The 23,923-nt window shown below is 38.2% G+C and overlaps 1 protein-coding gene across 10 annotated transcripts in view; it reads right to left on the minus strand.

The window, feature by feature from the left end:
* Window positions 1-23,923, minus strand: part of Arfip1 (ARF interacting protein 1) — a 79,855-nt gene that overhangs the window by 19,017 nt on the left and 36,915 nt on the right. For 4 of the 10 annotated variants that reach the window (XM_076932594.1, XM_076932592.1, XM_076932591.1 and 1 more), the window contains 5 exons: window positions 17,714-17,822; window positions 11,297-11,392; window positions 9,852-9,964; window positions 4,663-4,884; window positions 1,008-1,165 (listed from right to left, as the gene is read on the minus strand). In XM_076932594.1, the coding sequence (XP_076788709.1) occupies window positions 1,008-1,165; window positions 4,663-4,884; window positions 9,852-9,964; window positions 11,297-11,392; window positions 17,714-17,822 (698 nt within the window). Of the gene's footprint in view, window positions 1-1,007; window positions 1,166-4,662; window positions 4,885-9,851; window positions 9,965-11,296; window positions 11,393-17,713; window positions 17,823-23,426; window positions 23,480-23,923 lie in introns of all 10 variants that reach the window. The other 6 variants (XM_034500523.2, XM_034500524.2, XM_076932595.1 and 3 more) reach the window with 3 other exon arrangements.

Consider the following 23,923-nt stretch of genomic DNA (forward strand, 5'->3'; position numbering starts at 1 on the left):
TATGCTATGGAAACGTAACAGAAAGACAGCATTCCAAGTGCTCAGAGAACACTACCAGGAAATGAGGCTGACAATAAACAACAATGTCAGGACAAAGGGGAAAATGGATGTGGAATCAAAAGTTGAAAAGTTATTATGGATGTGGTACTTTTTAAAGAATATTTTTAGATATTTAAAGTTAGTTATTACTACACATTTTGTTCACCTAACAAAATCATGAGAGGGATATACATATTAAATAGTACATTTGGAAATCTGTATTATAAACCACCAAGATAAAGGAAAATATTTGTGTATAAGGTCAAAGTGAAAACATTTAATGGCAGTTTGAACCTGGGTAAATGAAAATCAAGAGCTGGTACTGTGGAAGCAGTGTGACTGCTCACAGTGTATTACTGCTCACCAGTAATACAGTGACTGGTTCACACTAGGTCAGATTCCAGGGTGTCTACTTGGTAGGACAAAGGAAGCTACAATGGAGAACTTCTCCATTTCCCTATCTCTTAGCAAGCAAGGCTGGGGTATGACTAAAGACCAACTGGACATTCCCGAGGCCAAGTATTGAGGACCTTTTGAAAATTACTTCTGAAGAAGTGGCAGCATCAAGCGCCGGGGGTACGGGATCCACATGTGGATAAACAACTCCTGAGGCATTCTTCGGCTTTGGTCCCTGCCTTCTTCAAAGCCTTGCTCTCCCACTTTGTTCTTTCTGGGAACTAACCTCCAACTTGCCATTCTTTTTTGAAAAAGAGAGCATTGCTCTGTGGATGTGGTTCCCTCTTTCCACCTCTATACACTCCCTGGTGCTGACCCAGTCAGGAGGCTTATATAACAAGCAGTTTTGCCTCCTCGGAGCCTCCTAACCATCTTTTTTGTTTTTTTGTTTTGTTTTTTTTTTGATAGTACATTATTTATCTTCTCAGATTGGACAGTCTCTTGTTAGGAACCAAAAACTTTAACTAAATACAAGTCATCTGTAAAATAGACAACATAAAGTCAATACCCACCTGGCATTTTCATAATGTTTTACAGTCATTAGTGTATCTTCAATTGTTTTATTCACCAAGGTGTTCACACTAGCAATGAAAAAATTAATGGCCCCAAGAAGAGTCTCTCCATTTTTAGCCAGCAGCTTCTGTGTATCTGCATTATAGCCGAATTCTTCCTAAAACAAAGACGACATTTTAACTGCTCCACTAATCACTGGACATGACTTAGAAATCGTAAAGATATTATCAATGGGAAATGTTTGGGTTAGGAATCTAGCAACCGAAGGTTTTACTTCTGCTAATCTTTAAAAATGTAAGACTCTAGATCATAGCTAGCTACATAATTACTGAAAGTTTAGTAAATCAAAATTATCATTAGCCCAGATACACAGCTAAATCTAAATAATTTTAAATGCTAAATTACTTTGTACTATAGAGAATATTTTTGTTTCCAGTTTTGTTTCCATTATACTGTAAGCACAGCTGTGTGGGGAAAATACAGCAGCTTATTAATCAGAGAAGTTAGAACGTTCAGGACCAAATTAGGTAACAATTGGTTAAAACTTTCAGACATAAAATAGATTGCATTCTTTTTGTGTTTTGATTGAATCTCCTCAAAGTATAAATATTGACAAGACACGTTTCTTTGTAAACTTATGTGGTCCAGGTGCCTTGCAAGATCAGGTCTATCTGGGCACAGAGCTGAGAGGTTCACTCAACACCAGCTTCAGTTCACTCTAATAAACCATGTCTCAGCCCAGCCAACATTTCAGACAACTCCTTCCTATGTGGCAAGAACAAGCTCTTCATGCTCAGCAGTGCAAGTGCCCAGGCAAAGCAGATTACTCAGAAGCACATCTGACCAAATAAAGTAATCTTATTTTACTGTAAGATGTATCATTCAACTTGAATTCTCCAGTCTGTTGTAAATCACTTCAATTTTGGCTATAAAAAAAAAGTAACGAAGTTAACTAGAAGATGAAAATTTAATGTAGTGCTATGCTTATAATTACATTTCCAGATGATAAATGATGTAATAATTCAGTAAGTAATAGGAGAGCAAAATTACATTATGCTAAAAACATTTTTCATTTAAGAGAGGTTCATGTACTTTGTTCCTGACTTGGTTTTCTGAATTGTGTAGACTGACTACAAATGTAGAAATGTGTGAGAAGAATGTTGCACACCTGTGATCCTAACACTTGGATGGATGAAACAACACAAGTGTTCCATGGCCAAGCAAATCGTAGCTACAGGTCAAGACCCTGTCTCAAAAACAGACTCCATCAATGGGGAGGCAATTATTCCTTCTATCATCATTACAGAATCTTTACAATCAAAGGTATAACGGCAGGATGTTTTTGATATTTTCTACAAGCTAAATTACATATGAAATATAAATAAATGTAATTTATATATAATACTGTATTTAAAACACATCAGAACACTTTATTTAATTTCTAGAAAATTTTAAAATATTATAATTGTATTTATTTTCTCTCACATTCATTAAGAGGTAAAAGCCAAAAAATTTTTTTTAAAAAATCAGCAAATAAAGAGGAAGAAAACTATAAAAACTAGATTTATAGCTGAGCGTGATGACACACATTTGATCCCAGCTCTTGGTAGGCAGAGACAGGCAGATCTTTGCAAGTTTGAAGCTAGCCTGGTCTACAGAGCTAGTTCCAAGACAGCCAGAGCTACACAAGAAAAATGTCTTTTTTTAAAAAAAATTAAAAACAAAACAAAAAAACTAGACTTGTATAAGCATGGCAATTAACAAAAACTAAGGAGTCCATCTCACTGTATACTAGAACATGGGACACCACCCACAGGCATGTTAGCACGGGTGTGGACAGGGGGCAGCTGTGGCAAGGGAGTGGATGAAATGTTGGGGGTAAGGACAGGGATGAGGATGACTAAGGGGAGAGGCATTCACACAGGGCCTCGATCCTACACACACTAGGGAATACCAAAGAGGGAGAAATAGTCTTCCCCAGGGAAAAGCACTGCAATTGGCCATCCAAAACCAAGTGGCCTATCCCTAAAACATACATTCAAGTATTATGTATTTAAAGATACACACACACACACACACACACACACACACACACACACACACACTGACGATCAAGATAGGGTATATGGGACAATCTGAAGAAAGGAAAGGGAAAGACAAAATGATACAATTAAATTATAACCTCAACAAATGGAAAGGGGAAAAAAAAAGAACCCAGAGACCTATGCAACAGAAATAAAGACCCTGGAAATAAATCCATGCACCCAATCAAAAGCAAATTCTGTAAGTCTAATAGATCATCTAAAATTTGAATTTCTGTATTTTTATTATTGTGCTGTATCAATATCTGTATCAAATTTCTTATCCAAGTTTCTAGGACCAAGTGATTTTCTTCTTTAAATGATCTACTTCTTCAGGTTAGACATCTGTAGGGAGAAGGATTATCTGTAGGGAGGAGGTTTGTTTAGGTAAGACAAACAACCAGACGTCAAGAGTCACGAAATAGTAAAAGAAGTGTTCAAAGAAGTTTCCAATGGGCTTGGGCCTCTGCTTGGTTGGTAGAGTGATTGCCTAGCACTTGGGTTGGATCTCCAGTAACATCTATCTGAGCTCAGCAGTACACACATATAAATTCCAGCATTCAGAAAGCAGAGGCAGGAGGATCAGAAATTCAAAGTCATCCTTAGTTGTGTAGGGAGTTAAGACCCTGGCCTCAGACAGAGACTTTGTTTGAAAACAAGAATGTTCTGTTCCATAGTTAAATAAATAAATAAATAAATAAATAAATAAATAAATAAATGCTAGGAAAAAAAAGAAGACCTTCATTCTACATGTCTGTCTTTAGAAATGCTAAACATACACTCTACCTGAGCTATATCCTAGCCCTAAATCTAATTTATTTTAATAATTTTAGTAAAGACATACCCCAAGTCCACTCAAGCAAGTGACTATTTGTTCAGCATATTCCAAGACTAGTAAGAGGTTTTCACAGTAAGTGCCTACTTACTCTATATCCCACCAAAGAATCATAAATGGTTACTATTCTTTGTAGGCTTGGGTATAGTAGGTAATCTTTTTCCTTCTTTCACCAAGAACTTTCTCCTAGAACCTCTAGCTGACATCTATTCGAGAGTCATCTGGGTCTTCTTAAAGATTGTATAAGTTGAGTGGTGTTGTCACATGCCTTTATTCCCAGCACTCAGGAGGCAGACACAGGTGATAAGAGGCAAGCAGAGAGGGGCTGGAGAGATGGCACAGTGGTTAAGAGCACTGACTGTTATTCTTGAGGTCCTGAGTTCAATTCCCAGCAACCACATGGTGGCTCACAACCATCTGTAATGGGATCTGATGTCCTCTTCTGGTGTGTCTGGTATGACAGTGTACTCATAAAAAAAAAAAAAAAAAAAAAAACTTTTTTTCTTAATAAAAATAATGCCTTAAAAACTCATTACATTGGGGATCTGGACCAGTGGAATAGCACCAATGGTCATAGGGTTCAATGTCCAGCACCCAAACAAACACAACATTGCCAATTTTACTAAGAGTTTAGCGAATCATAAATGGGAAAAATTACCTCTCAGAATACTTCTATTAGAGACTTCTATTAATACCCTCACAGCCACAACCCCTAAGAGTTATTCTTAGTAATCTTACGTGGAGTTCTAGAGACTTCAAACTCAGGTCAGCAAATGCATCTCCAAGTAGCTTTTGGGTGTGCACCATCTGGGAAAGCTGCGTCGACAAGGTCTGAGCCAGTTTCAGAATGTTTTCATATTTTTTCTTATTATCTCTTAATATATCAATCTGAGCTTCAAGTTCAAGGTCCACAGTTCTTGAGCCACGGCCTAGTTTCTCAGATATAATTTGTCGGGTACACTAAAAGCAGAAAGAGGCACTTTCTTTAGGAAGCAAAAGAGAACAGTAAAACAATACAGCAATGCAAAATACCACACTGCACACTGCAGAACTAGTTTTATACCTAGAGAGCTAGTTAGCCAGCTCAACTACTATCCCCTCCCACGACTGAGGAAATGTATTTACAGGACTGTCTATTAATAACTATTACTAAGATAAGGACATTCTGACATACATCTAGCTAGTTTATATATTGCCAAATGAACTACTCACATAATCATATTTCAAGTTTACTTCATTTGAATAAAGTATTTAAAGCAACAGGGATACCTGGCAGTTTTGTAGAATAGCATGAGGACTTAAATAGAGAGAAAACAAAGACTGCCAAGATGTAATTCTCTTATTGGTTACTTTCCTGCTTTCACCTTAAGTAATCTGTGCTTGTGTAGGAAGGGAGAATGAAAAGACGGAGAACAGTAAGACTATAATAAGGAAGAGAGATTAGAAATTCCCCAAGTTCAGCATAGTATTTAACTGTTACTCTATTCTGTCCCAGAAACATACTTTTTAAAAAATGTACCTAGTTTCAGAGAACAAGAAAGTAAACTTGCTAGTAATAATTTTTATGGAAATAAAAATTATATTTTATTGTTCAAAGAATAACTGTATAAGGTATTGATATATTCTTCATCATTAAAATAAAAAATATTCTAAGAAGGAAATAAAAACCCAGATGTGGTGATACACTGGAAAGCTGACATATCAGGAGTTCAAGGCCAGTCTAGGATATATGTGACTCTATCTTTAAAAAAAAAAAAAAAAAAAGTACAAATGAGCAAACAAAACACCCCAAGACAACAACAACATATAAGTATTTTAACTTTTAAGTATGCCATTTATCACATCTTCCAAAGTTCCCAGGGAGTGAGGACCTGAGTGAATGTGTGTACAGCCATGTCAAAGACCCCAGAGCCCCAGACTCAAGGGAAAACAGCAAAGCCTTTCCCTAGGAGGGAGGCTCCCACAATGACAAAGCTAGTATGAGCAGAAAATGTCCACCATGGGTTTCCCACCCAGGATGTTCCAGCCTGAAAGCCGGCTCCACAACAGAGACTGTTTCTACTGTGATCAGCTACAGTGTACTTGATTCAGCTGTATACCATAAACCTTGTCTCCTTGTGTATCTGGGGCTAACTCAGCCCCCACCCAACCCCTGTTCAATTCCATATAATAAACATGCTGAGCTTCTGGGGTGCTGCAGTTTCTTTATCTGAGAGCCATGTCCAACCACCCCAGCTCTTTCTCTGTGTCTGTATGTTGTCTTGTTTTTCTTAAGTCTCTCTCGTCAGGCCAATTCCCAGAGGCATGGCAAAGGATGAGGGAACAGGACTAACAGCCAAGCCTAGTGATCTGAGATCTAATGAAGAAATGCCTTTTATTTCCCACAACTAGGGTAGTAGAAAGAATAAGATATTGATTATGAGGCAAACTGAGATAAGTCTGGACACATTAAATACATTTTGAAACTGAATTTACAAAACCTACATAAGGTAACTATACATTCTTAAGGAAAATCTAAATAATCAAAAATGAGAATACTAGAGTGTGTGTGCTTGCAGTAAGGTAAAGAAGGTATACAGTTGTTATTCATTTCTTCAGTATGGGGGGCCTCAGGAAGTTTCTGGCATGATCCCTGAAACATTCTGAAATTAAAATGCAAAACTGAAGACTATAATAAATTACATAGCAGGTTTATAAAGAGAATCTAATTTCTCTACCCCTCTTCAAAGTCCTTGAAAACAGAGACTAACTATTGTAAACTGTAAGCAGTTTACAATAAACTGATCAGTTTCCCACATAAAAGATACACTTACTCAGGGTGTGGTGGTGCACACCTTTGATTCTAGCACTATGAGGCAGAGGCAGGCCGACCTCTGATTTTGAGACCTGCTGATCTATCTACATAGCAAGTCCCACACTACCTACCAAGATCTTGTCATCCCTCCTACACCTTCCCAAAATCATTTAGAATATAACAGCTTCCAAATGAAGCTAACTTGCTAACTTGAAGAGCTGGATGGCTCAAAAAAAAAAAAAAAAAAAAAAAAAAAAATTGACCTAGCTAGGTCTCCTAACTGGCCAGCGGATGAAATGACGCAGAACAGGGAACGCCGTCAGGCACCACCCTCCCGCTCAGGAACTGACACTACAGACTGTGCTCTGATGATTTAAACAGCACAAAGAGCTTTGCTGTGAGGACAACATAGACAGACAGACATTTAAGTACACGGAAAAGAACCAATTTCACAGATTAAAGAAAGGTTATTAAGACAAAGTGCAGAAGGAAGCCTAAGAGGGCAATAAACAGAGAATATGGGTCAATCAATGAACAGATGGGACAACACGGGATGGAAAACTAGGATGGGAAGCTGAAAGACACAGGCTTCAAGACAGAGGTATCAATTGTATTAAGAATCTTAATGGAAACTGCTTCAGAATTTAAAGTATGACTTTAAAACAGTATTTCATATTCAGAAACTGTCAGCTTTCAATGCCCAAAACTGAGACAATTTATTCTTTGGGGGTGGGGGAGGACAAGGAGGCAGAAGAATGAGGGAGGAAGAAAGAGAACAAATAAAAAAAGAAACATTTCAAAAAGGGTAATACAGCAAGACCCTGCCTCAAGGAGGCAGGAAGGACAGACAGACTAGAGCAAACACACCAGAAGGAACTTCCAGTTTGGGTCTTGAACCCATCCACCATCTCAAATCAGTTTCCTTATTTCCTCTTACCTGAATAAATAGTTCAATAGGGTACCCTGTTCTAGTTATTTATTTATTTATTTATTTTAAAGATTTATTTATTTTATATATGTGAGTACACTGTAGCTGTCTTCAGACACACCAGAAGAGGGCATCAGATCCCATTACAGGTGGTTGCTGGGAATTGAACTCAGGGCCTCCTGGAAGAGCAGTCAGTGGTCTTAACCACTGAGCCATTTCTCCAGCCCCTATTTTGTTTTTGTTTTTTAATTCATCTGTTTTTGTTTCTTTTCCTAGTCTATAATAGAACTTTTTGGGAAAACATTTTTTTGCTTGTTTGTTTTTAAAGAATGAAGCTCAGTGTGGCATGAAAATTACACAAGGGAGGAAGGGAAATTCCACAGCTGGCACCACACCCTCATGCAGCGGCGACAGGAGCACGAGAAGACAGATACTCAGGCGATTCCTGGTGACGCTACTGCTAAGCTCTGCAGACAAAAGCAGTAAGGTAATAACATGCAAGCTGGGTAAGGGTCACGTGGCCGCTAAAGATAATGGGATCTGCTGAGGAATTTTAATGTAACAATGACCACACCAGTCCAAGATAACTGGCTGGTAAGCTGCAACAATAGTGAGAGAGTAATAAAGACAGGGACCAGAGAAGGTAAGAGAAAACCAAGGGAGAATCCATGGGATTTAATGACTGATTAGATACCTAGGTTCAACAAAAGGAAGGGAGGAGGGGTCAAATAACAACAATTGTATCATGAGAGAACTCAGAGACAAGAATCATACATCCCTACCCTGGAGAACAGAGGAGCAAGGACTTACAAGGATGCCCCTGCGTGAGAAGAACGCTGTAAGTAGGCATCACTTTTTACAGACTACTGCCAGTATTTCTCAGGTCATGTGATGACATGAACTAAAGAACTTTAGGAAGATGCATGTAGCAGATTTCAAGCACCTTTATCTTATTAAGAAAACTTTGGAGGCTAGAAAGATGCCTCTGTAGCTAAGAACACATGTTGCTCTTGCAAGGGACCCAGGTTCAGGTCCCAGCATCCATAGTAGCTCATATCCATCAATAACTCCAATTCCAGATCTGATGTCCTCTCATTACAGGCACCTGGCACACATGTGTGCACATATGCACATGCAGGTAAAACACTCATACACAAAAAATAAAAAATAGATCTAAAAAATGAAGAAAACTTATTATACAGTGCTAGTCTAGCATACACCAATTCAGTCTCTCACATTCCAAGAAAGCTTCTATTTTTATAGAGGGTTTCATGTCATACTTTAAAACAATCGAAAGAATAATTTCACTCTGCTTTACTCTTGAGAAGACACTTTAGAGAAAACTTCTGTGTGTAAAAATGTAAACAATTTTGACTTGCCAACCACTAGACCCATAACCAACTCAAAACATGAGCACTGTAGCTTATGCTGCCGCCTATGCTGCTGAGGTATTGCATCTTACATGTCCAAAGGCTTCTAGTATCTGATCCCTAGTAAGATTCAAAAGTACTAAGTAGATCTGTGGATCGGAACATCACATGTGCTGTAAATCTAAAAATGACTTCCTTATTTTACTGAGATCCTTAGGAAAATAATCACCAATGACTCCAAAGCAATACAAACAGCCATGCTGAACTTATAATCTGGTGCTGTCTGCACACTTAGGAATGATTACAGGATCACAGAGTTGCCGGCTTTGGAGAAATAGTACGCTTCTCTTAACCTTCGGCTATTATAAAATAACAAGAAAAGGTCAGGTTCAGGGGCATCAGCCTCTAGTCTAGGTAACCCAGGAGGCTGAAGTCAGAGGATCCCTTGACCCCTGGAAGGGCTGCCCAGATTGGCCAATACAGTGAGACTGTCTCTCTTATGAAGTAAACGAATTATCAAAAAAGGAAAGGAAGTGAGTACGGCCTTAGCAGTTCTATGGTCAACAATCTTCCTGCCTTGCCCTCCTAAGTGCTGGGATTATAAGCATATGCCACTGCATGCAAGTTGGGTTTTATTTATATACACACACACACACACACACACACACACAATCTTCCAGAATTAAGTATTTTAGTAGGTCTTTTTCAAATTCTTTTATACTCAATTTTACAGTATATGTAAAGATAAATAATAGAATACTATGATATGAATAGCATAATGGATATGAGTTACATATAAATAAAAAGTCATAGAAATAATTTAAAAGTTACAAACCTTGTATGTGTTGAGACTCCATTTCCTAACAAGTTCTAACTTCTCCATTGCAGGATTTTTAATTTCATCTGCTAGAATAACTGGTCCACCTTTTGTGTGTGTTCTTTGGCCACCTGCATGATCATAACAAAAGACAAAAGCACAGTCCAGATAAACAAAGGGCATGAGAGTAAATACGCAGCCTGGTGCTATTCAAACTCACACTTTAATTAAAGAATGCAAAGGTTCCTACTGCATGATGGACTAGAGCCTCCTGGAAACACTCAGGATAATTTCATAATCACAAAGATTTCTGTCCACTAAACAATCCTATAGTTTATCTTACTCTAAGAAACAAATTCTGCTGCAAATTGACCTAAAAAACAAAAACTCAAACAACAAACATGGGGTCTGGGAGATTGCTTATTCTGTTAAGTGCTTGCTATATAAGCAACAGGACTCATGTTCATATCTCCAGCACCCATGTAGAAAGCTGAGTGAGCTGGTGCAGGTCGGTGACCTCAGTGCAGATGGTAGTTCCTGGAGCTCACTGGTCAGCCAGCCTAGCTGATGTGACAAAGTATATATCTCCAGGCTTAGTGACAGACACTGGCCTCAGAGTCAGAGACTAGTAGTGAAAGACAACCAAGGTTGACCTGTGGACTGCACACAATATGTGTGCATGGGAACAAACACACCAATACTCAGGGTGAGTATACATTTTCTTCTCCCACTTAGTGCAACAGCCAGATTAGCCTTCACCACACATCTAAGAATCAGAGCAATGCCAAAAACCCAACCAACCAAAACAAAAAAACAAAAAACCCAAACACAAAACCATGTAAGAATTTATAAAAAAAAAGTCTCATAAAAATGAAGTGTTAATACCATACAAAAAGAAATGTGTAGTTTACCTTTTCCATTTCTTTTTGTTTCATGTTTTGATTTTAAGAGTGTCTCCTTACATGGCCCAAGTCAGCCTTGACCTCTTCAGCCTTAACCTTGCCAATGCTGAGGTTATAGGCATGTATTACTAAATCCAGATGATTTTTCAGTATTTTGTTGGAATAACAACAACCTATCTGTATGCTGAGACTGACAGGAATACACGAGCTTTTCACGTGACCCATTGTCAATAATATAACTGTCAAAGCTTTCTGTTTGTAAAGAGGGCAGAGCTGCAAAGCTGAGAAGTCAGAAACAAATAGGTAGATCTATACCAACCAGAGGAATAAAAGAATGGATTAGAACAGATTATATTTTACCATGTTTTTAACCTTTAAAATAATTAAATTTCAGATTTGAGACACAACCTAATTAAAGGTAAACGATGGCTAGAAAAGTGATTGATGTCTCTTATTATTAGAGAAAGCAGCAGCAGCCAGAAGAGCACATGCCTAAAACCAGAGCGAGCAATCATGAAACTGAGGTAGGCTGGCTTCAGCAGCAGGGGAAACAGTGGATACCTGCAGGAACAGCCAGGTCACCTGCTTGCTGAGTCAGCTGACTAGCTGCCACCCTGCTGGGAGACAGAACACATGGCAAAGGTGGCGCTGAGGGACCTGGAAAGGCAGACATTGAACTGTGAAAATCCACTTCCTCCTCCACATGCTGGACAGTTTGAACAGAGATCTATCGACAATTCCTTTAACATGGTCAAACACTGCAATTAAGACTACAGCGAATACGCCTGCTTCCTTGCAGGTAAGGACTAATAGTAAGAAGATGCTATAGGCCTAAGTTCTATATAAACTTTTCATTAGCCTATCATGAACTAACAAAACACCTCACTATATAAAAAAATTGGTAAGATCATACCTAAACGAGTTTCCCTGGAATCTGTTATTTTCAAAACCAAATCATATGAAAGTCCTAGAGTTAAATGTCTTATAACTTAAGTATATATCTCATAACTTCCCAGACATTATATGAAGAAAAGGCTCAAGTGTAGAAAAGAATACTGAAGCATTTTTAATACTTCTTATAAACATGTGGATGATGCTCATCATAAGAATTACAGACTTTTCAGGAACTGTTGCCAATTTTCCCAATCATAAACCAAGTACGACACATCGCAAGCTACTGCCACTTATGCTGAGAATGCAGGGAACCCATAGCAACTCAGTCCCAAGGCCCGCTGAAGGGCAGACGCTCAGGCATACTGAACCAGGAGCTGCGCCAGGGGTGAACTCTGTGTACTGGGAAGTTGCAGAACCAGGGCTGTCATGTTTCCCAAGTGATCATGAGAATCATTCATGGAACTTTAAGGAATATTTGTGTTTCTCTCAAGATCCACGGCAAAAGGTACCTGCAGTCTTTGAAGGCTACTTGGGAGATTTTCAAACAGTCAAGTTTGAGGACAAGGGGAAAGAAAACAAATTTCAAGTAAACCACAACTATGATATAATTCTAAGTCTAGGTATAAAATTGTGGTTCTGTCTATGACATAGTGTCAGAGCACACTGACAACTTACTTCTATCTTTTGTCTGCAGTCTTCTGAAGAGTAATGAATACTCAGAAGGCAGCACTTGCTCCTAAGCCAACACCCTGAGGTTTGCTCCCTGGAATCCATGTACAAGTAGCTAATTCTCACAACTGTCCTCTAACTCCCATACACACACACACTGTAGCATATGCACCTACATACATATACACATAAAACAAATAAATGCAATTGTTAAAAAAGAATGCTACCCATCATTGTTGATAAGGCCCAAGATTAAATCAAATTAAAGAGAGTAATCATTAAAAACATGAGAAATTCTTTCAATATTTAGTGGGAATATTTGATTTTCTCTACTACCTGTATCCTTGCGAATGTCTATGTGATCTATCTGTATACATGTATGTATGACAGGCAGAGGATGTCAGGTATCCTCCTTCCCCCATACCCAGCACAAGAGTCACAAGAACAAGAAGCTATGCCTGGCTTTTTCATGAGTGCGAAAGATTCAAGTTCAAATCCTCATGTTTACAAAGCAATGTTCTTACTCAGTAAGCCATCTCTCTAGCTCTAGCTGGGAATATCTTAGTACCTATAATATACTATCATTTGAGTAATAATCTTCCTGTTTTCTAGAAAAATTACGTAAAATTCATTCATGATAGGAAAGATCAATATCCACTTTACATATAATTAGAAACATACATACACATATACACAAAGTTCTGATAAAGATAGGCTTTAGTTGTAAAAGTATGAAAACCCGCTTACACTGAACTCAAGCATATGATAGATCTAAATTGATTGTCACCATTTTTTAAAGTAGAGATAGCTGTCTCTTTAAATTTCTGAACTACAAAACTTAAAACTAGACTGGTTAATAGAAATAAAGTGTCCAAACACTTACAGTAGAGTCTATGAGAAATGAGGCTCAGGCGGTGAGACAGTCTCATATGGGAAAGTACAGAATCTGCACCAGGATCTCCATTATCAAATTAAATACAACAGCACTATCTGTAAGTTACTTGTATTTAGTTGAAAGGCAGCTCAATAGGCCATCCAGGGTAAAAGCCACATTACACAAAGACCACATTTCTATTATCCAAGGCACAGGGCTCCCATAAGGAAGTAGTAAACATAAGGAAACACGACTACAGTTCCATGTCTGCTGACCTCGGGAACAGAGCTCTGTTGTTCTGCTTCTTACAGTTCAGTAATCTCTATAAGGAATGATGTCACAGAACAACCTGACACGTATATAACATATGTAGCAAGAGACACAGCTTCCACACTAAAATGGCCAATAATGTGATGCGAGAGTAGGTGGAGCTTCAGCTGTCTGCTTGGCCTTCAAAGTCACTTTCCATTTTTTCCTATCTTCAGAACTGTAAGCCTTTGGACTGGTATAGTTTAAATTAGCCCTCCCAACTAAATTTAGCTATCAAAAGTGCTCACTAATACCCACAAAAACCTCTAAGGAATCCAAAATCTTAAAGCTGGGCATGACAGCACACACTTCTTACTCCTAGGACCCAGGAGAGGAAATCCTACCAGGAGAGGTAGAGTTGTGAGTTTATGCCAACCTGGACTACACTGTATGACTCTATCCCTCAAAAGAGAAAAATAGGGAAAAAAACAAACAACTTCTCTTGCTAACTAAGTTTGGAGGAATTAGCCAATTTCCTCTCAAGAGAAATCTAGGTAGGTACAAGGATTATAACTCTCATTAAAAATATAACAAAAACAAAACCTTGGGAAACAAGCACACCTCCTTGCCAGGAGCTCAGATTTACTTCTGACTCATGCTGTTACTGACTTTGCCACATTCTGTTGTTGACCAGATTTCAATATCTGTTGTTGATTTTAAGGCTAAATTTAGATACAATTTTTAAACTTTACTTTAGGAACAAGTAGAAAAGTACAGTACTAATTATCTTATGATAATAAAATGTAAACGTCAAGTAATAAAGTATAAAAAAAATCAAAATGCTTCATTCTGTTGTTCAGAGAGCTAACACTGACCTAAGTCCCTCAGCACTTGAGATTTACTTCCTAAGTTTTTGGCATGTCATTCTTTCCCATGGTCATTCCAATTATCTGTACATCCTAAAACAGTGCCCTTAAGACAATTGTACCTTTCTAGTAAGTACTGAGCTGGTTCAAGCACACAGAATTCTCTTATGAATACACTGATCAATAATGCATTTTAGGTTAAAACGAGCTTTATAAACTCAGTCCAAAAGATAAATTATTTCCATTAGCACGAAACACACTTGTCACTCCAACCTGAGTATTAGAAAGTATTTATAAGGGACTGGAGAGATGGCTCAGCAGTTAAGAGCACTGACTGCTCTTCCAGAGTCCTGAGTTCAATTCCCAGCAACCACATGGTGGCTCACAACCATCTGTAATGGGATCTGACGCCCTCTTCTGGTGTGCCTTAAGACAGCTACAGTGCACTCATAGATATAAGACTACTACTACTACTAAAGTATTTATAAGTAAATAAAACTGTCATTTTAAGGTTTACTGCAGATAGAAATGGTCATTTTAGTTCAATTGCTCTATAATCCTGTAACTTTCAGGAGAAAAGATTAAATCAAATGTAGACAAGTAATTTCATTAAAAACAATTAAAATATCTAAATAGTACATTTGTTTTTTATTTGATGGTGACATTTAAAATTTGAAAGTGGGGTTGGGATATGTACAAGGTCCTGAGTTCAATTCCCAATACCACAAAATTTAATAAATAAAATAAAATTAGTTAAGTACTAATCAAAAAATCATATCAAATTATATATAAAGTAAGCCAATATGTTAAGCAATCACAATTTTAGGCATTTAGTCAACCCTTTCAAAGACAAAGAAGCCTGCACGAGAATGCTCTAACACTTGAGAATGAAGACTATCTCTGTGAATGCCCACAGGTGTGTGTCTTGTGAAAGCAGAGAACTTCTCAGGTGCTGTTCCTTCTTACATACTGTCTGCCTTGTGGTGTTTTTGTTTTGTTTGGTTTTTCGAGACAGGGTTTCTCTGTGTAGCCCTGGCTGTCCTGGAACTCACTCTGTAGACCAGGCTGGCCTCGAACTCAGAAATCCGCCTGCCTCTGCCTCCCAAGTGCTGGGATTAAAGTCGTGCGCCACCACCACCTGGCCTGCCTTGTGTTTTGAGCTAGGGTTTCTCGTTGGCCTGGAATCACTGAACTGACAAGGCTGGGTGTCTCTACCTCTCGGCTCGGGGGCATGCCTGGTGTTTTACCATGGGCTCTAGAGATCAAACTCAGGCCTCCATCTTATTTATACACTGAACACTTTACCAACCAAACCAACTTCCAACCTTAAGACTTCATTTCTTATTGTGAAGGGTAGGCAGTCATGGTGTGCACATGGAGATCAGAGGACAGCTTGCAGGATTCAGGTCTCTCATTCCACAATGTGACAAGTGACTTTACCTACTAAGACATTTTATAGGCCCAAAACTCTATTTTTTAAAAGCCATGTATGGATTTTTGTTTTCAAGAGCTTTATAGATATATACTGTTAAGATACTGACACATCTTGGAAAGCAGAAGCAGAACTCAATCTCTGTGAGGTTGAGGCCAGCCTGGTCTACAAAGTGACTGACAAAACAGCCCGGTCTACAGAGTAATAGGACAGCCAGGGCTACACAGAGAAACTTTACCAATTACAGTTCAGAACGCAATACTGGAATTACAAATAATATATTTCAAAATCTAAACTGCCCCTGAATAAGGAGCTGGCCAATAATATAACAGAAAGATTGATCAGTGTTATCTACAAGAGGGCTAAGTACTGGCAAAGCAACATCTAATCTATCAAACCACAACACATTAATAAAATTAACAAAGGTCACAGTGAACATTAACTATAGCTACTTAATTACAGTTCTACATCCAAATGTTGGGGGGTTTTCTTCCATTCATTTACAAACACAATTCTCAGGAAACATCACAAAAAGAGTGTGGGGTAGGGACCAGGGTAAAGCAGTATCTTCTGGAATTTGACAGGATCGGTGCACTTGATCTTTGACAGTTGTCTACACCAGACCTAACCAGTCAACATTCCAGCACGAAGGGAGGGACTCCTGAGCTCTTACCCCTGCTGAGGAGCTATGGACAGTTGACAGCTGCTGGGGAATAGTCCAAATTCTTCAGAATCGGCCCTGGGAGGCTGACCACGCACTAGTGGTTGGTCCCACACCATGTGTGTATATGGGAGGTACATTCTGGACTAAGTGTTTTAGTTTGTCTCTTTAAAGGGGAAGTTGGGAGAGGATGAAGAAGATCTGGGACAAGTTAGAATAAGGAGTAAGTGGAGAAGATCAAAATATACTGTATACATGTATAAAATATCCAAGAATGAAACTATTACATTAAAAACCCACTGAAAAAAGCTATAAGCAAGGTCACTGATAAAAGAGGCAATTTTCCCTCTTCATAAAATATACATGTACACGCGTACATGCATACTTCTTAGTTTGTGTGCAGGAAAGAGTTAGGGCAGGTCTTATTGTCTATCCTTAAAAAAGGCTATTTACAAGACCGACCTTTGTGCAGATCCTTGGAAGATGACTTTGAAAAATTCCCTCCAGAAGGCTTGGATCCCAAGGCCTGAACTAATTCACACAAAACAGTATGGCTTAAGTTGACTGTCTTCAGACTTCTGTTAAGTCTAGAATCGTGACAGTGCTCAAAGGATGCTTGTGTGTGGAATTCTTATAAAAGCCCTGGACACTACATGTTCAATGATCTTCCCCAAATAGCCACACTTTAGATGTGTTGACAGAACTCACAATTAAAGACTTAAGCAGTCTCTGTGTATCGGCACCAGAAGACCCTTGGAAGACATTGCCTTACTGACTGCCTGTAATAAGCCATAGTGTGAGTATCAGCTGAGACCAAACACTAAGATGATCTTGAAGATCTCCTACATGGCAAGCATAGGAAAATAAAAGCTGCATTTTCTTATTTTTTTTTGAAATATATAATCTGTATTTATAGAAATCAAGTTACAATTTTGTGGATACCACCTAAAGTAGTTTACCTCCTGAAATAATTTTACAGTTTTGTTTCACAATATTTAAAAATCATTATTAAAAAGTGTTCCCTAAGTAGTAACCTGAAGGGACTGTGTGTGAATGGTAGGGCATGTGCCTAGTGTGTGTGGCATGGGCTGCATCCTGGAAAAAAGGTTATCAGTAAAAATTATTCATTCCAATATATGTCTACAAAGATCAGAAAAATAATGCCTACATTATTTAAACTGAAGAGAAAGATGATTATGTTTATGGTCACTTTTCATCAAGGAAATAAAGAGCTCAGCTCTTGTCTTCTTTAACTTCTTTAACAGAAGTCGTGCTTAGTGGACCTGCCATCCTCTCTCTACTTCAGCCATCTTTGTAGTACGTGGGTTCTTACCTTGGGATGCCCCTGCTTCAATAACCCCCTCTTTGGTACTGTCAACGCCATGAGATGTTATTTGAGTTTCTGAGAGTCCAAGTCCAGATGGTAATGAATGCTTCAAATCCTTGGCAACATTTAAATAAAAGAAAAAAAAAAAAACTTGGTAAAAGATCTCACAGCACATAAAATTTCAGAATTGTGCCTTTTACTACATTTTGTGCTATTTTTCTCTTTCTACACATTATCTCCTTAACTGTCATGACATTCAGTGATGATCAAGAACAGCAAGATTGCTATTTAGGAGACACATGTGTGCTGAATATGACAAACCTTTACACTGATCACAGTTTAAGATAACAGGACACGGAAGGCTAGAGAGATGGGAATAAAGGAAAAGCAGGATGTACCTTGGCCAACAAAGACCCTTGCAGAAGAGGAGGTGGGAGACAGGGCAGTCACTATCACAATGTCAAAGCAGAGAAGGCCAGCAACCAATGTGGGGCCAGTGCAGCTAAAGTCTCACTGAGAGATGAGGAAGCAGGAATTAGAAGGCCAGATAAAATAGGAGGTTTAGTCCTAAACAAATTAAAAAGTGAGTTCTAAATAGTAGATGTGCTTAATGTGGTGAAAGATTTACTTTGAGAATATAAATTTGGGACATATATAAGAACAGCTTAAAAGAATTCGAAGCTGAAGGCAAGACCAATCATAAAGTAGATAGCATTCTAGCTCATTTAAGGCCAGGCTAAAGTCAGAGAAGTAGACCCATGAAATTTAGGAATAATTAAAATGAATACTTGTGATGAGAAATCTGCTACATGTTTGGTATCATAGTAAGTGGAATATCTGATATATACAACTGGCATCACAAACCATTTAGAAAGGATAGACGGGGGTAATTTAAGTCAATGGTAAACAAACAACTGATTTTCAGTAACTCTGTCAACTCTGTTTACTAGAGTAAAAATACTTTAGCACAGGTTAAGTAACATCTATAGCAATAACATGATTTGAAAACAGCATTTTGAATGCTTGCTAAAGAATACTCTGACTCCTAAAATTCCTCCAACCCTTAAATGTATCCATTATGCTTTTCTTGCTCAACTCATTTTTCTGCATCTCGCCACTATTATCAATGTGGAACTTGGCAATATAAACAAAGAGGCCAAAATAAACGACAGATGACTGCGTTTATCATCTTTACACTTCTGAGTAAAGTGTGTGCTACAATCTATTGTGAGAGCTGTAAACATTTCCTGAGGATCGGCTTCTATGGATAATCTTCTCTGGTGACTAAGCATAAATTTGTGCCTTTCTCTAACTTTGAGATCACCTCTAGAGGAATTCTTGGGACTCCATTAAGATTGAGGACCCAGGTCTAAAACCTGCCGAATAGCTATACCATAATGTCCTTAGTGTAACCCTAAGTATTTAAAGAAATACAAGACTTAAAATGTATTTTTATTTTAAAAATAAAAGGACTTTGCTAGTCTACCTCATGTTGGCTTTAAACCTGCAATCTTCTACTTCAGCCTCTCAGGTGCTGGAACTACCCCCATGTCACTAAGTCTGGCTTAGCATACATGACTTGTAATTAAACACACAGCAATTAAAGTCATTCCCACCTAGGGATATCCCTGATCTTTAATACTGCTTCTGATTGTCCTTTTTTTCATACCCTAACCCATAATAACTAAAATATTAATTTTTAAGATTTCTCCCAGACTTAACTATTCCTAAGAAATACGTATCGATTGACTTCCTACTGATTTTCATAGCATTTGTAAACTATATATAAACCTAAACTTTTACTTTACTGTAATAAGTGACTATAGTTTTAAAGGCATCTTTTCTTAGTTCTGAAAAACTTTATTCTATCTATTCATCCTTAACTCTCGTAACTTCCTAGCTAGAGCAGCTACTGAGTGATTTATCACAAAAATACATAAACTCAAAAAAGCATATCTGAGAACAGCTTCTTAATCCTACAGTCCTCAACTGTGGCATTTCACCATACTGGCATCTTCACTGGTATTGTAGCAAGGGGTGTCTCAAGGGATTTGTTACTAATAGTGATCGAAACAAAAGCATTCATCAACTTCAGTGTGAAAAGTATTTACATTGTGGTAGGGTTGAGGTCATCTCTGAATTACAATATGCTTTCTGACTGAGAGATGCAGGCAGACTTTCAGAAAGAAAACAAGACTGTTTAGCACTTCAGTTATCAGAAAAGAATTAGTTTTGATACCAAGTGAACCCATTACTTAAAAAAAAATAATAGGAGTGATCAGTCTGACTTAATGCTGAAACATCTGCACTGGAGTCAGGTTAGATAAACCTCGGCTGGGAACCTGGCGTCGTCACTTATGACCACGTGATCCCAGGCAGCTTCCCTAACTTGCTGAGTTTCTTTATTAGCTTATTCTTTATTATAAAATGGAGATAATTGAGAGTTAATAATTCTTCACACAAAGCACACAAAGAGCGTGAAGGACAATACCCTCCCATATTAACTTATAAACAGAACTATGTTGAATGTTTGAAGTTGGATCAACAGAAGATTATATATGTTTCATATAATTTAGGATGAGTGATCTTTACCTTATGAATGACAGACAGCATGAGACACCAAAGTCATTAGTGTATCTCCTTATCATCTGCAAACATGGAATTATAAGCACTCATCCTTGCCCCATCTTTAAGTAATACACTTCACAATGCATCTTAATTATATTAGGGCATGCCTGAATTTTAAAACAACCATATAATTAACTTCTAATATTCACTACTCTAAAGAATACATTTAAAAGAGCTTTTACATCTGAGAGCTTCAAGTTGTAAAATGTTACATACTAAATGTGGCACATGCTTACTAAGCAGCTCCTGGGGAGTCAAAACAGGGTGCACTGAGCCCAGTCCGATGTCAAGAACCCACCTCAAAAATAAAGATAATAAATAAAAGTAATAATAAAAGTAAAATAAAATTTAAAAAATAAATAAATAAAAATAAATAAAAGAATATAAAATGCTAATATATATATATAAACAAAAACTGCCTACGAATACAAAAATACAGGAAAGGCAGCCTTTAAACTGTAGGAGTATGTTTCATACTAAAAATAAGAAATGTATGGAGAACAAACAAAAAGAGAAGAGGCCAGCAGACAGATCATGAATTTCAATAACAGTAACTTAATTCAGTAGTGACAGAGACCCTGTCATAAACACAATTCCAAAAAGAGATGGAGTGATGAAGTGATGTGGTTACTGAAGATCTCTGAAGATGCTCCAAAGTCAGAAACCTCCAGGCTCCTAAGAATACTGCTCTGGACGAGTGTAAGGGACACAAGACCCTGCTGTACACTAAGTGCAAACCAAATACCTTCCTCCAAATACAGAAATCAACAAGCCTCTTGTGTAGCAAAAGAAAAATAAGGGTCTTTGGTCTCGTCTGGTTTCTTACAGCACCAGATTTCCAATTAAAGTCACCTCTTGAAGTGCATGTGAGAGAGGGGTCTCTGAATGTTTTCCACAGTGCTTGCTTACTGAGAACAAAAGGATGTAAGTTCCCCCCCCCCCAACTCCCACCCCCCAGTATTGGGACAGAAACCAGGGCCTTGTATATGTGAGACGAAAATCTTCTGCCACTGAGCTATGTCCCTCTGTACATGTTTTAGAAATCCTTTCTTTATAGTTTACTTTACCCTACAATATAGAATTAAAATGTAAATATTTAGAACTCGCTTTTTCATTTATCATAAGTTTCTGCTGTTTTAATTTAACATCTTTATTTAATTTTATCGAGTCATCCTGCTTTATCCACTTCATTTCTAGTCTCCCTATTTCTTTTCAAGGACGCCATCTTGCATAAGTGATGACAACTTTTTAGACATGTACCTTTCAGTGAAGATAAGCTCTCCTTAGAAAAAATGAGGACTTTAACACCGAAAACACATTCAGATGTTGCTGACCCTTAATCTGTACTATCACCTTGGTAGGATTTAGGGTTGGCACAGAAATAAACCTCTGGGCACGCCTTCCAAAGAGTTACTCAAGATAATGCTGGGGGTATCACTTCATGGGCTAGGGTCTCACTCTGTATAGAAAAGGGGACGTGACAGCAAAGGGGACGTGAACTGAGCTGCCTCGAGAGTCGCTGCCATGATTTCTCTGTGCTGATGGACTGGACTCAGTCTGGGTACTTCATCACAGGAAAAACAAAGTACCTAATATGAGCAGTATACAAATTGTATATGGGAATCCTGGGACAGCTGAACTTACCTGAAAGAACACTAGCCAACTAACTCGTTTTCTTAAAGAGAGCACCGTGTAGATTCTTAAAAAAAAAAAAAAAAAAAAAAGTAGTATAGTGGAGTATTGGGTATGAGGTGAAGTAGGAAAGGGCTACACAGAAATGGGAGAGATCTCTGATGGTGGACACTTGTAAGTGATACAGATGCCATCAGTAATAAAACTGACGGCCTCCAGTCTGACGGTGTTAGTACTTCATGGTGCCATGCTAGACTCAGAAAACAGCAATCCTTCAAGAAGCAGAGCTCTTGCCATCATGCAAAAAAAGTGCAACATCTGAATGAAGTGGTGCAAAATTCTGCAAAGAGACTAACAGCTTGATGGTACAAAGTAATTCAATGTATGAGATGGATAACTTATGAAATAATATTCAGGAGTCTGGGTGTGTCAGCTTGTCTATTTTGGGGGGTATTATATTTCCTAAATAATATAATATACCCTCACAGTGTACAAAACTTTCAAATCTGCCTTCTTCCTGTAATGTCGGTTTTCAGGGGTTTTTCTGTGTGCTCACTTATAAGGTACTACACAGCTTAACATTTCACAAGGTATACTTCAGAAATAGTTTGTTCATAACTAATACCAAATCCCCACTTCATATTTTGTTACTGATATTCAATTCAAACTTAAAATGGCTTAAGTCTCAACTCTACTGAAGTATTTAATACATTTAAAAGTCATTTTCAATTAGCCTATAAGCAAATATGATGCCTTAAAAACTTCAAATAAGTGTCATATGTATTTTTAGTACTCTTAAAAATTATATAAAAATCAGACTATTAGATTTTACAAAGTTATGAAAGAGTGCTCATTCAAACCTTGGGAACTTTTTTGTTTTGCATATTTTGATACTGGTTAAAAAGAAGAAATGCAAAAATTTTAGAGTTTTGTATGTGTTTGTGTGAGTGTCTGTGAGTGTGTCAGGATACTTACGGGGCTAGAGTTACAGGTATCTGTGAGCTGCTGACATGGGTGCTGAGATCCAGACTCAAGTCCTCTCTACAGAGCAGCAAGAGCCCTTAACTGCTGAACCATCTCTCCAATCCCAAAATGAAATTTAAAGCCTAAACTCACAATTTAAAACACGGCATAACAATCTACTTTCGAATAACAAAGTGTTGTTTCACAAAGTAGTCAATAAATGTTGTAAGACAGATACTTAATGATGTGCAGGACACTTAAACACATGAGAAGAACTGCAGAAGGATTAAGTGTCCCTTCTTACTCTGGCTAAAAGGGAAAGTACCAGTAAGGGAAGAGATCTCAACCAACATAGTGTACAGGACCCTCCAAGTACTTCACAACCTAGGGCGGCTCCTGCTCTCACCTGCTCACACCACACTGTTCCCATCTGTCTGTCTTAAATGGTCTGGGGTCATCAATGGTTCTACTTTCTTTACCAGAGTCTAGGTCTTACCTCTCTTCTCTTGGTGACTATCCTTGTTTTCCTTGTCTCTTGTCCTGTCAACCCTGCAATGGAATCTTTACACTGTAGTGAGAAACAACTTTCTTTGCCCTCTCCCCTCCACCCCCGCCCTTCTCCCACAGGGTCTGGCTACACAAGTTGTTAAGAAGCCCAGGCTCCCTTCTAACTCACAATCCTCCTGCCTTTGCCTCCCCAACATGAAGATTTAACATGTATACCACCATGTTCAGCTCAGACACGACCTTCTAAAATGGGAATGTAGTTGAGATAGATAACCCAGCTTTATACCGTTTTGTGGCTGTACTACCTGTTACATAAGCTAGTACCTTAACATGGCTTTAAGATTTTGCAGGGTCTACTTATCTCTCTAGTGCCATTTCTCATCATACACTTTTGGCCCACACCTCCAGCACGCATATTCATATATTCTCTCTCTCTTTCTCCCTCTTTCCCTCCTTCTCTCCCTCTGTCCCTTTCTTCCTCCCTTC

This window comes from Arvicanthis niloticus, chromosome 4 (genome assembly GCF_011762505.2).
Source record: "Arvicanthis niloticus isolate mArvNil1 chromosome 4, mArvNil1.pat.X, whole genome shotgun sequence".
Classification (NCBI taxonomy): Eukaryota; Metazoa; Chordata; class Mammalia; order Rodentia; family Muridae; genus Arvicanthis; species Arvicanthis niloticus.